This window comes from Monopterus albus, unplaced genomic scaffold (assembly GCF_001952655.1).
Source record: "Monopterus albus unplaced genomic scaffold, M_albus_1.0 scaffold137.1, whole genome shotgun sequence".
Classification (NCBI taxonomy): Eukaryota; Metazoa; Chordata; class Actinopteri; order Synbranchiformes; family Synbranchidae; genus Monopterus; species Monopterus albus.
The window spans coordinates 851,485-868,796 of NW_018128017.1; the positions used below are offsets into that span (position 1 = coordinate 851,485).

Sequence of the window (17,312 nt, forward strand, 5' to 3'; positions counted from 1 at the left end):
CATTCATTTGAATGGGGCAAGATTTTCAAAATAAAGCTAAATATTTCAAAAGTATGAAGTTTAGAAAAATTCTGAACAAAAACATGAATGTCCCTGAAGAGCTGAACATTTTAATAGCTGAAATAGTTGAATGTATGCTGAAGTAGAAGTTTGCCATTCATTTGAATAGGGCAAGATTTTCAAAATAAAGCTAAATATTTCAAAAGTATGAAGTTTAGAAAAAATCTGTAGCGAAACATGAATGTCCTTGAAGAGCTGAACATTTTGATAGATGAAAGAAACCAGAATAATAATAAACACTAGCATAACATAGTATGGATGCTGACTCAGCATCCACACAATAATAATAATAATAATAATAAAGAATAGGATAAAAGAGTGTGGGTGCTTCGCATCCACACAACTCCGTCACTGTCTGCTTGTGTCATGAAAACCAGCTGACCACATAGCATTAGCCGAGACAGTTCAGCACACTCAGACACTGAGACATGAAAGGTTTTGTGCAGCTACGTCACTGTACAAAAAAAAGGAAACAAACAGACCAAAAAGTAAAGCCAGGGAGGCTGGTTTTGACTAAACAGTGAATTAAAGTGTGCGGGAGTTGTCGGAAAGAGAGGAGACTATCTTAAAGATGCATTACAGGCATTAATCAGGTTGTAAAAAAGATTTGCAGAGGGAAAGTGAAGTTGAAAGGTTTTTGCCCTGATGACCCCAAGACACTGCACGATCTGTTGTCTGTTTATCTCCACAGTGTATGGCCGGAACGGTTTATGGCTGGCTCCTTTTAAGTCTGGGGTGCCATCTAGTTGAACATATAACAACACACAAAGTACTAAAACAGAGATGGAACATGTCCAGTGTCTCACAGGTCCCTGTGATCTGTAGTCTGTTCTGAAAGGTTAAAATCCATTGAATAACATATGTTGGTTAATATATTGTTTAGAACACAGTTTAAAACATACTTAATAATGTAATTGTCATGACACTAGAAAATTGCATTTTTTTAAGAAAATGCATATGGATGCTGAGTGCTGAAAGATCGCCCTGAAAATGCTGAACATTTTGACACCTGAATAGGTTTGCTAGCTGAAAGTATGCTGAAGTAGAATTTTCACATTCATTTGAATAGGGCAAGATTTTCAAAATAAAACTAAATATTTTTAAAAGCATGGCGTTTAGAAAACTTCTGAATAGAAGCATGAATGTCCTTGAAGAGCTGAACATTTTGATAGCTGAAATTATGCTGAAGTAGAATTTTACCATTCATTTGAATGGGGCAAGATTTTCAAAATAAAGCTAAATATTTTAAAAGTATGAAGTTTAGAAAACTCCTGAATAGAAGCATGAATGTCCTTGAAGAGCTGAACCTTTTGATACCTGAAATTATGCTGAAGTTGAATTTTCCCATTCATTTGAATGGGGGAAGTTTTTCAAAATAAAGCTAAATATTTCAAAAGCATGACGGTTTAGAAAACTTCTGAAGAGAAGCATGAATGTCCTGAACATTTTGATAGCTGAAAGTATGCTGAAAAAATTAAGTGCCAAAAAATGGATGGAAGAAACCATAATAATAATAATAATAAAGACCGGGATAACATAGTATGGATGCTGACTCAGCATCTATACAATGAAATGTTCAAAGATCCTCTCATTATTAAGTGTGCATTCATAGTCTATAAGCTAACCCTTTGCAATTAAATGCGTTCATGCCTTTTACAGCTATCAGAAACTCTTCTCAGTAAAATATGTAATAAATTCAAAGCCAAGTCTAACAGCTTAAACTCAACATTAGCTTTCTAGCTAATGTTTGAACAGCCAATAAATTAGCTAACATACACATTCATAAAGTTAGATGCTGTGGTGGTGTTTCTTATTTTTGCCCTGCAGACGTCGTATGCTGCTTTTCTCTTCTTACTATCATCATCAACAAAATAATCCCAAACTCAAGATTGTATTATTTTTGGACTAGCCCCCTCCATAGGTGCATCCGGTGACCTGCGTTGCCCCCGGCTGGTCTGCCAGGTTTGCACGTATTGCACTAGAAATCAACCAATTTTGTTTCAAAAACAACATCACTTCTCACTATCTAGAAAAATGCAAGTATTTCATTTTTAAAAAAGTTAAGTCACTTTAAATGATCTGTGTAACACCCATCTGGTGCCAACTCATAGGACTGACTCAGCCAGAGCAGGAGTGAGCAAAAGTAATACAGCAGATTCAGAACAGCAAGCTTTATTGTGGCTATGAAAGGTTAAAATACAGTAGGATGATTTGTTAGAGCAATTGCTTAAAAAATAGAAGAGCTGGAGGAGTAGTCAGTGTTGCTCATCAGGTTAAGACAGAAGAGGGAAGAGGGCAAATGTCCAATTCTCACATCCAGTTCACAATAAAGGCAGGGAACCACAGGTCTGTCACACCACCAGTTGTTTGCTTCAGTCACTTAGGACATGGCTCTCAGGCTCATCATGTGGCCTCACTTGATAGGCCTCCTTCTTCTGGCTGAAGCACTCACTTCAGCCCTGATACAAAGTCAACTAGCCTTAAGGCAGTAATGTTTAACGTAGACCTGGGGCTGCACAGAGAAAACACCCAGGGAAATGAATTTTGATAAACTCACATTTATATCACAGTCACACAGTATCAATACATTGGGAACCAGAAAATACATTCTAACCAGAATCACATCTACACAGAAGGAACACCCAGGAAAACGAATGCTGACAGTGGCTTTCACATATGCTCTTAAATAGCCGATAGAATGGAGACTGCGCCCACTCACACCTGTGATCAATCCACTCACTGCAATCAAACATTGGCTTGTACCGAGTGAAATCCCTCCACCAAACCACCACTTCACTTACATACACACACACACACACACACACACACCAGTAAAAGTAAAGGGGCTGATACGAATCCACCCGGTTACAGTCAAGTCATGTAACTCAACCCCTGCCTTCAGTTTATATTTAGTCATCTAAATTTTATAGAGATGTGAAAAAATGCTGAATAATGATTTTATTTATTTTACCAGGAAGGCCCACTGAGATCAAGATCTCTTTTGATCTTTGAATCTGGGGAATCTGGAACCTGAGCTGATGTATACAATAAAGAACTTGTTGTTTCGAGCTGATATGAGCATGAAAGTGACTTAGTTAAAGGAAAAATGTGTAGCCTGAGATTGTCTGAGACACAATACCAGCCTAACGTTCCACCTAAGAAGCTTGGCATATCAGAAGCAATTTGGTGTTATCATAAAATCCACCAAGAATTTTGGTTACAGTTTGCTCAAAGAGCTTTTCTTCTGTATTTTGACAAATTCTGGTCATTTGCAAGCAAGGCTCATGCATTACCAGTACTGTTCCTTCCGAACCAGAGCGAAACATCAATTTTAGATTTCATTTTCAGTGACCCAAAATTAGCAAAGACTGGCCATTTTTGTTTCAGAAGCATTTTGGTTTTAGGCCAGTGTAATGAGGGATTTTGAATGACTTATTTTCATATATAACTACCGAGTATGAAATTCTAAATGTATCAAGTATTTTGAGTGTTTTGAGCATCGGGTGTTGTACACTGTTCAGGCCACATGATGTGAGTCACACTAACATAGGCCTATCATGTTAGTGCAGGCTACACAAAGCTGATCACTTATGAGTATGTTAATATGTGTTTTTACTTACTGTGATAGTTGTGTTAATTCTATATGAGTATTATTTTTACAGAAAATAAAAAAAAAGCACCAACTCATACACATGTTGTATCTTTGTAACAGAAATAATAACTAACCTAGAGCTGAGATAAGGATTTACATGAAAATATAAGCAAGCAAGCAACATTTATTTATATAGCACCTTTCTAAACCTGCGTTACAAGGTGCTTTCCAGTGAAACATAAAAATTAATAAAAATACATAAAACCAGATAAAACACATCTGCACAATAAAATAACAAAAATGCATAGTCAAAACAAATACACCAATCAATAAAATTGTCAAAGGCCCGTGAATACAAATGCGTTTTGAGAAGTGATCTAAAAACAGTCAGGTTTGGAGCAGATCTAATCTCCCGTGGCAGACCATTCCACAGTATAGGCGCCCAGCTCGGTCTCCCCCAATGTTTCCATCTGGACTTCGGTACTTCCAGGAACAACTGGTTCGAAGACCTAAGTGTCCTTTCTGGAGTATAAAAATGCACAAGCTCAGAAATATATGAAGGTGCTAGACCATGTACAGCCTTATAGATGAACATCAACTATTTAAAATCAATCCTAAAACGAACAGGAAGCCAATGTAGTGAGGCAAGAACTGGAGTGATATGCTCATGACGCCGTGTATTAGTTAAAAGATGAGCTGCTGCATTTTGGACCAACTGGAGCTGGGACAGTAAGGCTTGAGAAATGCCAGTATACAGTGCATTACAATAATCTAATGCTAATAAAGGCATTAATTGCCTTTTCAAAATTACTAAAAGAAAGAAAGTGTTTAACCTTAACCATAAGTTTCAATTGAAAGAAGCTGGCTTTAACCACAGATATTATTTGTTCGTCCAGCTTAAGAGCACCATCAAATAGCACCCCAAGATTTTTCAAATGAGGCCTCAGGTAGGAGGCCAAAAAAAAAGCAATTGCATGTATTAACAGCCACCATAAGGTATGTAACTTGTCAAAACTGTAGCACCGAGTCCCTCCAAAATCCACAGGAGGAACGGATCAAGAGTAATATACACAGGCTAACATGTTAACAAGCACCAAGTCCACTGAGTCTACAGAGTGGTACATGAACAAATCTGTTGAGCCTTGAAGCTCCCAGTCATTCTCTTCAGTATTCTTTTGTGTGCAGACTGGAGGTCACATGTACAGGAAGTGTGGAGAGCAGCGGGTCTGCAGCAGCAGAGTTGGGTCCAGTACGTGGGCTTGTACAGGTTTGTATTAGTGAATGATCTCAGCAGTGAGCACATACTACAGATACAGTAAACCCCAAGGGGAACACGTGTGTCAGTCACCTGCACTGCTTAAAGCTAAACCTTGTCCCACAGTACTCAGTGAGTGTGTAACAGTGCTTAAGGTTGCACAGTTTTCATTTCTATGGCTGGCAGTTACTTTGTGGCATACAAAAGGAGAGAGGGTAAAAGCTTTTGTCAATGTCAGTGGACATATGGCTATTTCTTTAGGCAACACAGTGCAGTTGACACCTGTCAAACTCACAAAAATACCAGGAGAAACTACTGACAGGTTCATTTTGAGTCAATACTATTATTGACATCGCAGGTGCATTCACTTTCAGTCTTACTGCCAAATGAAATGGTTTAGATAATATGAATAAACCTTGGCTCGCCTAAGGGCTCAGCAACCTCTGTCTATATTCACAACATTAATGTGTGCACATACTCACACTCTCTTCGTTGCAGGAGTTGTTGTTTCTCTCCTGCACCATAGTGGGAGGTGCTGACAATCTACTACACACTGGACAGGCTGGTCCTGAAATTGATGCAAGCAAGAAAAAGCACATATGACATCTCTGACAGTGTGTATGCACACGATGTGTGTGTGTGCTGATGGTTTTTGTCTGCTGCTGGCTGAGCTGGCAGGCCTGTGGGAAAGGATTAGACTTTCACGCCTTTTCCTCCACACTGAAGCACCATCAAAGACATTCTTTGAATAACAAATCAATGAGTACTGTCACATACACACAGACACACACAGAAGCACACACAAATACTTCTGTTAATCATTAGCCAAACAATAACTAAGGATTCAGACAGAACTTGGTGGTTCTCTCCTTAAAGAGAAGGAGACAGGAGGGAATTAGCAGAATTTACATTGTAGTGCATTTAAGAAACACAAGCAAACAAAACTAGGAAATCATCTGCAATTATAGCACATTAGGTGTTTAACATAATGATCATGTAGAATACAACTATATAAAATTAGCAGGCAGTAAAAATAGTATGAGTCATCACAAATTGAGGTTTGTTCACTTTGGAATTTGTTTGTTATTTCTCAAATTTTTAATGTGTAATACTTGAGTAAACTCAAGGTATGTGGAGATACTGACTACTGATCTGAAACGTGAAAACTCTGCACGGAACTGGTGGGGATCACTCTGTGCATAAGGTAACGTGAGACATTAACTACGCTTGCATAACTTCAAACCTGTGAGAATTAATAAAATGTGACATCAGTTTGCATTTTGTCAATCACATTTATTCACCAAGTAACAAATACAAGGAATTGTGTGTGCTCCAGTCTCAACAGAGAGCACAACATAAACAAAAACATAAAGATTTACAATAGTAATAATAATAATGCATCCACTAGCTATACTGCTTATCCCTGAATCAGGTCACGAGGGGCTGGAGCCAATCCCAGGTGACACTGGGTGAGGGGCAGGGTCCACCCATCACAGGGCTGACATGTAGACAAACAACCACAACCTCATATTGGCAATTTAGAGTCACCAGTCAACCTAAACTGCATGTGTTTGTACTGTGGGAGGAAGTCAGAGTACCCGGAGAGAACCCACGGAGGCACAGGGAGAACATGTAGACTCCACACAGAAAGGCCCAGGCTCGAACCCAGAACGCATTATGACATTACACATATATTGTCACATCAGAAACGGCATCCTTCACACACTAAGACATGCAGTCACACACAGACGTTGGCAAGTTCTTGTTCTTTCTGAAATCAGTGATTATCCCCACAGTATTTTGTGTGTTCAGCTCCACAGTTATGTTATCCACATCATGACAGCAAGCCATCAATTCTCTTCTTTCTAGATGCACTCATCATCATGAGGGATGATCATCATCAGCAAACTTAAAAAGTTTGACAGTCACTCAGGGAGGTGCAGTCGTTCTGACCCTCCATGCAATATTTCAGAACAACCTCCTGTCTGAAAAGTGCAGAAAATGTCTAAATCTATAGTGTTAGGAACAGCTTATCAATGGTACATCAGAGCTCACTCTTACTGTTTCACATTAACAGTCAAGCATTCAGATCAGGTGATGAGACGGAGTACAAAGCTACGAAGTAGAGACTGAGGAAAGCCATCACAGCGGCCAAGAGGCAGTACAGAGAGAAGCTGAATGGCTTCTATTCTACTGCTGACTCTGGACGGATGTGGCAAGGCCTGCAGCACATCAGACTACAGGACCACCACCAGCATCATCAGCTCCACAGACAGCCTGCCGGATGACCTCAACACCTTCTACACCCGCTTTGAGACCTCCAGCCACAGCACAAAGAGGAGGCACACACACACCACCCAACCCCCCAACTCCCCTCCACTAACTATCTCACCAGGCCAGGTACGTACAGTCCTGAGTAAGATCAACCCCCGCAAAGCGGCAGGACTGGACAACATCCCTGGGAGGGCTCTCAGAGCATGTGCCAGCGAGCTGGCTGATGTTCTCACCACCATCTTCAACCTCTCCCTCAGCCAGAGCATCGTCAGTCAAATGGTCTGGAAAGGTGCAGGTTAAATATTTTTTCAATACTGTTTTAGCTGTAGTCAGATTGAATTACAAAATGCAAATATCTTTCAGAAAGTTCATTTATTCAGAAGGTTTTATATGCTCGTATGCTGCAGTTTTGTTTGTTTTAACTAGGGAGGCATTAAAGTGGTTACTCTGGATTTTTCTTGACCCACATACTGTAGGTCACTTCTTCCTTCCCTCTCATACGAGCTATAGGATCATCTCCTGAAATAGTGCATCTATTACTGTTAAATGAAAACTGCTCATTTAGTGCATTAATGCACAACGACTGACTGTCTATAATTTATAGCCGAGGTGGGAGTGAGTCACAAGCAAGTCTCAACCTTCAAGTCTCAAGCAAGTCCCAAACTACTGTGGTGAGAATTAGACAAGTCGAGTCCCTACTATAAGTCAAGCAAGTCACAAGAACAGATTTGGTGTCACTGGTGAAGTTTAGAGTGAATGTAAACTCAGATATAAATAATTGTTTTTCATCCTATTCTTCTTAGTTCTTATAGTTATTAACTGTAATTGATAGTTGATTTTTATATTGTGACTAGTTTTAAATATATTATGTATATATACTACAGTTAAATACTATAGTAGTGTGCAAAAGTCTTAGGTCACCATTAGATTTGTTGTTTTAGCAATATTATGATGCCTATATATACGTATTTATTTATCACAATACAACTACAAAATATAAGACATATGTAGACAGTACTAAAAAACACTAAAATGTCAGAAGAAAATCAGCAAACAAACTGGAAACTCCAGATGTGGAGTTCAAGCTGTTCTAAAGAAACAAGCTTGTCTCTTGTGGACAAGAACAGTCAGTTTAGCAGATTCCATCTAATTCATGTTTTTATTGTGTAGTTGTCACAAATAAGAATACACTGTTTGTCCCAGTTGCAGATAACTGGCATGAAGTAGACAGGACTGTGGAATGATTTGTAAAAACAAAACAGTCTATGGCTTAAGGAGCATGACACTGAATCTATTTACAAATTCAAATCAACTCATTGACAGTTTGAAATTTGGAGCAAAAAGCTTTTTATCTTTTATAAATATAAAAAGGGAAAGTAAGGAAGGCCGCTATGGGCCTAAAAGGGGGATAAAGTCTCTTTCACCGAGACAGCTTAACACTCAACAGAGTTATACAAATCCCATTTTCTATTATGGCACCAGTATCAAAGCAAGCTGTGGACTCGCTGGTTTCTGTCATGGATGCTTCACTTAGAGCAGGTATGCATTGATCCAACAAGTAGAATAGAATAACAACTAAACAAATAAAAAGACTAAAAATTAGAAATAGATTTTGACTGTCATATGAGGTATTGTGGATCACACATTTCTGTACATTGTCTCTTTCTTTTTTTTTTTTTTTTTTTGAATAGTATGGATCATATTATGCAATTACAAACAAAAACGGATCACACAGAATCTACATAAAAACAACAAATGAGGATGTCAATAGCAATTTTCTATGAGAAAATTCAAACCTAGAATGGCAGTATATTGACATTTATCTGTATAAAAACAACCAAAAATGTAGCAGCAAACAACAGGAGAAAAGCATCAATTTTAATCCATTACATTTATGTCATCTTTTTTCCTTTTTTTTTTTTTAACATGTAGCTGGGATTTATTTTCTATAGCAGCAGAAAACAAGGAGTGTTTCTCTCCTACTCTCTATTCTCATGGTACAATCAGAAACCTAATTTGCAGAGTTCCTACACAGTTTAACAGTCACAGACCTTTTCCAGAATTTGAAGAGAGCACTCCTGCCTGTAGTAATCTGTTCATCTTCATATATAAAGTATATTTCTACCTGCTCATGTCAACTTGCCTGTCCTGTGTAGGAACCCTGACTGGAACTCTACAGCATTAAGACATACCTCGCTGTTGAGCGGTCACCCTTTTTGCCACTTTTTGCCTCCTTTTTATGCCCCTGTACTCTTGCCAGCTTTGCTCTCCACTGTTTTTTAGGCAAGTTAGGCAAGAAACGTAGCCCATGTCTTTTAGGTTTGTGCAAAATCACGTCAATAGTCTAAACACTCCTCTTTTTTAGCTTCATCCCCTTTCCAGAATCCACAAGCAGTATGTGAAGTAAGATGGAGCAATGGAAGGGGATGCCATGCTGGTAATTTAGAGTCAGACTGTTTCACAAATATTTCTGGATAGCAGGGCTACTCTGAAGGCAGAAATATGCTCACTGGTTGAGTTAAACATCAGCAGGTGGAGCCACAGTTTGTTAGCAAACTAGACAATTCAAGCTAAAAAAATAAATAATATGTTTTACTATATAAAAATAAAGTATTATTTTAACAATAAAAATAATGCTTCTTTTTCCTTTTACCTCTGGACCTTTAGTTTTTGGCTCTGCATGCTCAGGTTTAACTAACACAATGATATTTCTTGAGATCTAAAAGTGACTCTGCCTGTATGAGACATTTGTTGAACTAAAAGTTTAATCTGAGACTTGAAAGGCAGTTACAGCAAGCCACTGGCCCTAGGAGACTCATGGCAGTCTCAAGCAGCATTCAGTCTTGTTTTTTTTTCTGCCATACTGCTCAATTTGTGTCCCATTAAAAGAATTACATCCAGGTGCAATTGTATGCATGTGCTGCTCTGACTCTCTGTCACAAGACTCCTGCTTAAACCCCCATTCCATTTTCATGCTGGTTTACAAACTGATTCACTGTGATTTCCTCTTAGATGAGCCAGCAGCGCTGACCAAAAGTGCTTTTTCTTTAGAAAACAAAGTTGGAATGGTATTAGGTATAACTACACAAAGAGAGAAAACATAACAGATTGTGGATTGCTCTGCTTGCATCTGTATCGATTTGATCTTATCAAATTACAGCAAGCTGAAATGGGTCAAGCAAATGTCATCAACACACGAACACCTGTCCAAAACTTACCATAAGCAGTCCACATTCATTAGAGTGAAAATACAGAGCGTCTCACTCTACACTTGGTTTGTAAAACAAAACATTTGGAAGAAAAGAGGTATAAGACTAACTGATAAAGAGGTCTAACATGATATATAATAAAGTGACTAAACATAAGCAAGCAGGGATATATAAATGTCTGCAATGCAACAAGACAAACAGGGGAGCTCGGACATCAAGGCTAAAACATTCTAAATATAACAGAACAGAAGTGAAAACAAAAAAGCCTCTTCTCTTTAATAAATGTCAGACTTCAGGTGAAGACCTGAAGACAGACTACGAGGACCTACTGTACAGACACTTTGGGATGTTTTAGTAGGCAAGTTGAGTCTGTGGAAATTGAAAGATTCCTAGTGTAATATTTGAGGGAATAAGAAAAAAACATTGACTTCAGTTCCAGCCCACACAGGTCATCAACATTCACTGTCTGTTCTCTCTGGTACATTTCTCTGGTGTTTGTTTCTTTTCGCATGGTGGCAGGGAACACTCAGGAAATGTGACCTGGGTTCGTTGCAGGTTGGGGGCACTCTGTCTTGGCATGGCATTCATAGCAGACGGCGTGCATGTGAGTGACATAGCAAACATGATAGCAGCCCTCCATGAAGAAGAAGGAGGAGGAGTGGGAGGCTGAGTTCAGATGAGGCATACCCCCAGCCCGTTGTTGTCACCTTCTATCCACAGCTTTCCCTCAATCACCAGGTCATGGTGAGACACAGCTGTCTGTCATTTCAGATGTTGATGTCTCTGACGTCTGTCGGGGTGCAGGACAGGTCCACGTCCTCGTCCACACGTTTGGATTCTGTTGTGCTGCTGTGCTGCTGAGCCTGCCGCAGGCTGGACTCCAACAGAGACTCTATCTGCTCCTGACAGGACCGTAAGCAGTCCTGCAAGCACAGAATCAACACTGAGTCAGGACCATCACCCTGTTAACATCAGGGACAAACCTTTAAATATGGCTTTAGGAGTGTCTGCATACCGGGTCACTGCGAATGACCTGTGACAGGAAGTTGGTGAGGTTCTGGGAGGACAAGGAGGTATCTTGGCTCTTCAGGTAGAGACCTTGAACAGCTGCCACCACACTGCCTGCCGCCACCATAGACGGAGGACTGGCGATGAAGTTAACATCTGCAAAAATGCAACAAGAACATATTACGACAGAAAATCTACAGCACAGTACAAGGATTATAAAACACTGACTTTACTTTTCTTTAAAGAAATGAACAAAACCATTAATTATGTCCTTCAAGTTCCTAATCCTTCTTTGTCCCTGTATGAGATACTGACAGTTGTCAAATACAAAGTGACTACAGAGCAGACAGAAAACAACACATGACTGATTATCCCCACAGAACGCTCCACATCTGCTCCCCTGAACCTTCAACATTTATTAACTAATAATGAGAACATGGCAGCCATGATTAGAATAACAAAACAAGAAACTCGGTTGAAGAGGGCAAAAAGCAGTAATCCCAAACTGGGGTCTGGGCTGCTTATCTCCAGGAAACTTTAGCCAGTCCTGATGGGAAACCTGATGACTGTGTCAGTTCTACTGGGTACAGAACAAAACTAAATATAGAAAACAGGGTCTGTAAAATACACAGACATTACTGTAAATTAAAACAGGTAGGAGTTTGAAATATAAACGTGTCAGTGCATATATGCTGCATATTTGTTCATGTGTTACCTGTAGCACAGAGAGCCACAAAGGTTTGGGCATGTTTCCTGAGGATCTGCTTGGTGGTTGGGTAGATCTTCAGCTTGGAGAGGAAATGCTCAATGAAGTCATGAGAGGTGACTGAAGCCAGATCCCACTTCAACTTGTTGAGAACCAGCAGTTCCATTTGCTGTGGATGGACCAGACCAGAGACATTCACTCAAACTGACCCACTTACTTCTAGAGAAAAACGTACACCTCCTTACGTCTGCTGTGACATTTAGTTCTTGCAGCTGTAGCACTTTGTCATTTCATCCGTTCATATATTCCAGGAATAAGTTTACTGCTATATTTTTGGATAGAATTCTCAATTATTCACAAATTCTTTGTTTTTCCCCTCAGGGGTCAAAAGACTGCACTGCAATATTTTCCAGATTTCAGCGTACTCAAAAATATGCTATTAAGTCCCTGTGTTACCAGGGTATCTAGGTGCATACAGTAATTAACAGTTCTACTAACTTAAGTCTGATTTTGTTGTTGCTGTTTACCAAGCTACCTAAATGAAATGCAACTTAACTGACCAGATTCTGAGTAAAAGAGCACGATCAGTAAATACATAGTGGAAAAGGGTGCGATTGTACATCACTGTGTTCAGTTTTTCGGTGTCAGTAGCCTGCACCTCCGCCTTGCGACCACCAGGTGTCGTGGTGAATCGCCGTTTTCATGGCGGTCACTGAGACCATTCATGAAATCAGAGGCCTTCCAGTCACCATGGGAAAGTCACATGCAGCCATTCAGAAAGGACTGCATCATTTTTTATTTCATTTATATTTCAGTCAAAAATTGATCTACCTCTGCTTTATACCTCGATATAAGGCAAAACTTTCCGAGCATGGTGACACGGACAAGCCTAAGGAACGCACTGTATTCTGGTCATGCGGTCTCCAGTGTTCGCTGTTCATGCACTGTATGTGTTATGCAACATCCATTTCTGCAGAACTCAATTACCAGCAGTTCTCCAGGCTGAACCGAGTTGTCCGTGTAGATACAAAGTTTCTCCGCCGTTAAGGGGACAGTCTCCTTCATCTTGGATGCTAGAAACATGCATGTAGCTCCCAACAGCTGTAGCCGTGTTTTCCTGGTGGCCTCCACTGATAAAAATCTGTCCAAATAGTTCATAGCCAGCGGAAAAACCTCCTCCTCACATTTCTGTTCCTCGCAGACCTGGGAGGTGAAAAAAGCACTTTCAGATTGATGTTGCATGCTGAAAAAAAAAAGAATTCCCCCATTCATATGCATTGTTAAGTCTTTGCCCCCACTGGCTCTATGTCTTAATACGTGCACAGCTGTGTAAATTCAATAGCTGCGCTGTTCACAATCATCCCAAACGAAATTAACAAAAATTAAACATTGAATGCATTTAATTCGTTTGATTTTTGAGTTTAAACATTCTGCGTGGCACTCCATAAATTGAAAACTCCATTTAACATAAAACCGAAAACACAGGCTATAAGTCAAAAACATTTATTGAAGTAAGCAATACTGTTGCAGTAATAAAAACAGTCGGGAATTAGTTTGCAGTCAGTTCTGACGGAGACACAAAGGTGGCGTCGATGCAAGTTTCACTCTAATTCCAACTTCGTCATCTTTTCAAAAAATATTTATAAATATTTAAAAATTAGCAGGGTGTGTACAATGAACATGTAAATGATCCTTATCGAACGCCTTATCGGACCAGAGTAAAATATGTCGAGTTGTGATTAGCCTGAATTTAAAAGAAATATATATTTCCACGGATGGGCTTTTTCACGTGCTGCAGGCGACACTTTAGCGGCTCTATGGTGCACAATTTCAAAAATTAATTAAAAATATGAAACTACAAAAAATTCAATCCAAAAGTTTATGTAAATGTTAAATTAGATCCAATCTATCAAATCCGACCGTTAAAATTGATTTAATACTTTTGCACTTTTAATAGAATGCCACTTTCTGCTAGCGACCTTCACAGACAGCAGTGACTCCGGTAAAGCAAAACAAACTTTACCAGTTCACACCAGTCCAACGAGCTGTAGCAGTCAATATGTAACCATCTTATGATATAGACGCATTTCTGGCTCATTTCATCGAGTTACTGTCATTGTTGCTGATGCCATAGATTTTTTATGATATTAAAATCCTTCTCATACGACAACAAAGATGGCGCGTAATACTGGCACGGGCCAAACTGCATACGTGTACATTGCTGTTATTTTGGAATATTTTCTCCATGCTATTGCATTTCATAACCTGCTGGAAAACATGGGCTAAGCAATAATCAATAACAAAGGTAATCATGGTGGAAACCGAGTGCGGTCTATAGCCAATATCTCCCCTTAAAGTTCAAGGACCACCCAGCACCTCTGTGGACATAGTTTTCGGAGCGTTTATGTAACATGCACAGTGAAACAACAGACATAAGGCTCAAAACGTTCACATTAAGACTCATTTATGATGTTTTACAGTATAACAAAGAGACGAGCTCGCGGCAATCTGCAAACAAGTTAGTAACGAAACTCGAGCACAGAAGGAAAGTTGAAGTGAGGTAAAACCAACCTCTAACATCCAGGTCGCAACTATTTTCCTCATTTTAGGTACAATTTCTTTCTGAACACACTTGAAGTAGTTTGGTGACGGTAGGTAGCTTTCCTCTGCCTTCAGCATGGTGTGCAGGACTCGGTCGTTGAGCAGGTTGATGTCCTGGTAGGCTCTCCGGATGGAGTCCACCTCGCAGCACAGCAGCTGGTCCTCCATAGTAGGCTACCACAGCTAATAATAATAACTTCTTTTCACCGCCGATATAAACTTTAGTGCCGCCCTGTTCAAATGTTCCTATACTAGAGACTGCGCAGGCTACAGCAGGCAGAAGGCCACAGTCAGCTAAATTTAAATTACTTTCTTCTGGCTGAGCTGCTGCGTGCTGCTGCTTCTCCGGTGTGCGCGAGCCCTCTGAAGAACACAGCGTTTCCCCCTGCGAGACAAAAACCCTTGCCTCGTGCTCGCGCACGGGCAAATGCACACGCACACACAGACAAAGTTTACATGCGAGCGCCCGCTGAAGAGGGGGAGGACTGGGTGGGATGGGTGCGCGCGGTGACGTCAGCTGTTGTTAAGGGGGTGGGGGGGATCAAAGAGACAAGCAGTGTGCTAGGGAGCGCGCTAGGAAGGGATTCTATTATATGCATATACATAAGGAAAGCGCGAGAGACAGGGCAGGACCCCTCCTCCTATAGCCTGGTAGCCTCGGAGGAAGAGGTGGGAGGTCCGGAGCTGATTCTGGAGGACGTCTATCCCCCGCTGTAGTGGCGCTGACTGGGGCAGGCTGGCAGTTCAGCGTCGGTAGGGGGCGATAACAGCTTACACCCCCTCTTCCTTCTTCCTCTGTCTTTCTACAGGTCTGAATAAAAGCAGCAGCTCTCTCAGTGAACATGAGGCGAGCACATGGGACAACAGTGGAGCACAAAACATATACTGCGGCTTTGTTAATCCCCAGTATTCTAAAAACAAAAGGATAGGAGAGGATGAAATTATATTAGGCCTATAGCCTACTACCTTTTAATAAGCACAGTCAACGTGTTATAGGCTACCTATCAATGCATTTTTACCTGTAGAAACTCTATATTGTAGTTTATTACAGCATCAGTTCACTTAGAGAATATGTAAACATGAGTTGTTGACCACTTCATGCGCACATTGCAATGAAATGAACAGCATAAACCTCACCATGTGGCTCACCCACACTCAACCAAATTGGAGTGTGAGAATTAGTGCTTGTTTGAGGACAGATGAGTCAACATCTGTAACTGCAACTGTAATCTGAGGCACTATGACTGTAGGTTTGTAAGATCAGTCATTTGATTATTTTATCATTTAAGCTATGAACATAACAGAAGACTTATATAAGCTATTGACCATAACAAAATCATATCTACTATTTAGCCTTTGGAACTGCTTTGAACATTAGGCTTTCTGTGATAATCCTCACAAAAGTGATTATTCCTTATAACTTAAAACAAACGCACAAAACACAAACACTTCTTTACAATGAAGACATATTGCAGGTCAAATGCTAAAGTTTAAAGACTTTCACTAATCCACACACAAACGGGAGGAGACGAAGTGCACCAATGGCAGGAACTGCTGTTACTAGGCAGATGTCAATGTAACTTTTCATGTGGGGAAGAGTTCAATGCACTGGAAAAGCTGACACTATTGATTACTTTATCAAAGTTCTTTGACACTGTATAGTCTTTCAAATAATCAATACATGCATTTTATTAATTGACAGCACCACTTTTGTGTACATCTCTGTTGCTTAATTCATCCACAGCCAGCAGGGCATTCAGTAAATCTGAAGAGAGGATGAATCAATGAATCCAGCAGAAGTTCTGACATATCCAACTTGATACAAAGTATAGAAGCCAGGCCTTCTGTCAGTAGCCATGTATTTAGTTACTCGTGTTAAAACCAGCATTTAGTGTTAAGTTGTGCACCTTTTAATCTAGTTTCAATATGAATAGGAGCTTTTCACATTCCTGAAATTCCTCCCTGGGCTATTTGGTGGATTACCGTAATGCTTGAAGAGGGTTAAACCTCAATGGACAGAGCCTGAAAACATCAGGAAATAATATCACTGCTCCTCTCTGTTGCTGTGGTCAGGGATAAAAAATAATAACATGATTATGCAATGTAAAGTATGTATGCATTTACATCTATAACTGAGCTGTAAACTTGCTGATCTTTCCAAATGTTTTATCTTCTGTTTACATTCACTTTCTCTTTATGTGTTTTAAAAAATACCTCAACATTTGTGTTATGGTTCATTTAATTATGTGCCATATATATGTATATTTTTGTTTTGACTTCTTCTTTACAACCAAACCATTCATTCCCTAAAATAATTGTATAAAGTAATAAAACTTGAATAAATGTTGCTTATTTCACAATCACAGGGCTTTTTGACTTTTTGACACTTGGTTGCAAACCTTATTTCACCCAAGCATTTTATTTAAGCAAAAGTATATCAAAACAAGCCACTTGGAGAACTTTGTTACATCCTTTTTATATTATTTAGTCATTTTTAACATGTTTACAAATGACAACATATATAACCTGCAGACAGAAAAACTGAAAGCAACAGTTATTCCGGCCCATTTTATTTTCCTCAAACACGACAGTTCTCATTCATAGACT

The 17,312-nt window shown here is 39.7% G+C and overlaps 1 protein-coding gene across 1 annotated transcript; it reads right to left on the reverse strand.

Annotated features, from left to right (window-relative positions):
- Window positions 1-8,866: 8,866 nt before the first annotated feature.
- On the reverse strand, window positions 8,867-16,941 carry ccnd1 (cyclin D1). The gene is made up of 5 exons (XM_020613720.1): window positions 14,676-16,941; window positions 13,092-13,307; window positions 12,114-12,273; window positions 11,406-11,554; window positions 8,867-11,313 (listed from the first exon to the last, which is right to left on the reverse strand). Exons 1-5 carry the CDS (start codon window positions 14,871-14,873, stop codon window positions 11,158-11,160), a joined length of 879 nt encoding a protein of 292 aa, XP_020469376.1. The 5' UTR covers window positions 14,874-16,941; the 3' UTR covers window positions 8,867-11,157.
- Between the last annotated feature and the right edge of the window lie 371 nt (window positions 16,942-17,312).

What these genes read in the sequence shown, in the direction of transcription:
- ccnd1 (XM_020613720.1), bottom strand. Translation starts at nt 14,873, where the DNA reads ATGGAGGACCAGCTGCTGTGCTGCGAGGTGGACTCCATCCGGAGAGCC. An exon ending in TTCAGCCTGGAGAACTGCTG is followed by an intron (nt 12,274 to 13,091) that starts GTAATTGAGTTC and finishes GTCCATCCACAG; the next exon opens with CAAATGGAACTGCTGGTTCT. An exon ending in AGGTCATTCGCAGTGACCCG is followed by an intron (nt 11,314 to 11,405) that starts GTATGCAGACAC and finishes CTGTGCTTGCAG; the next exon opens with GACTGCTTACGGTCCTGTCA.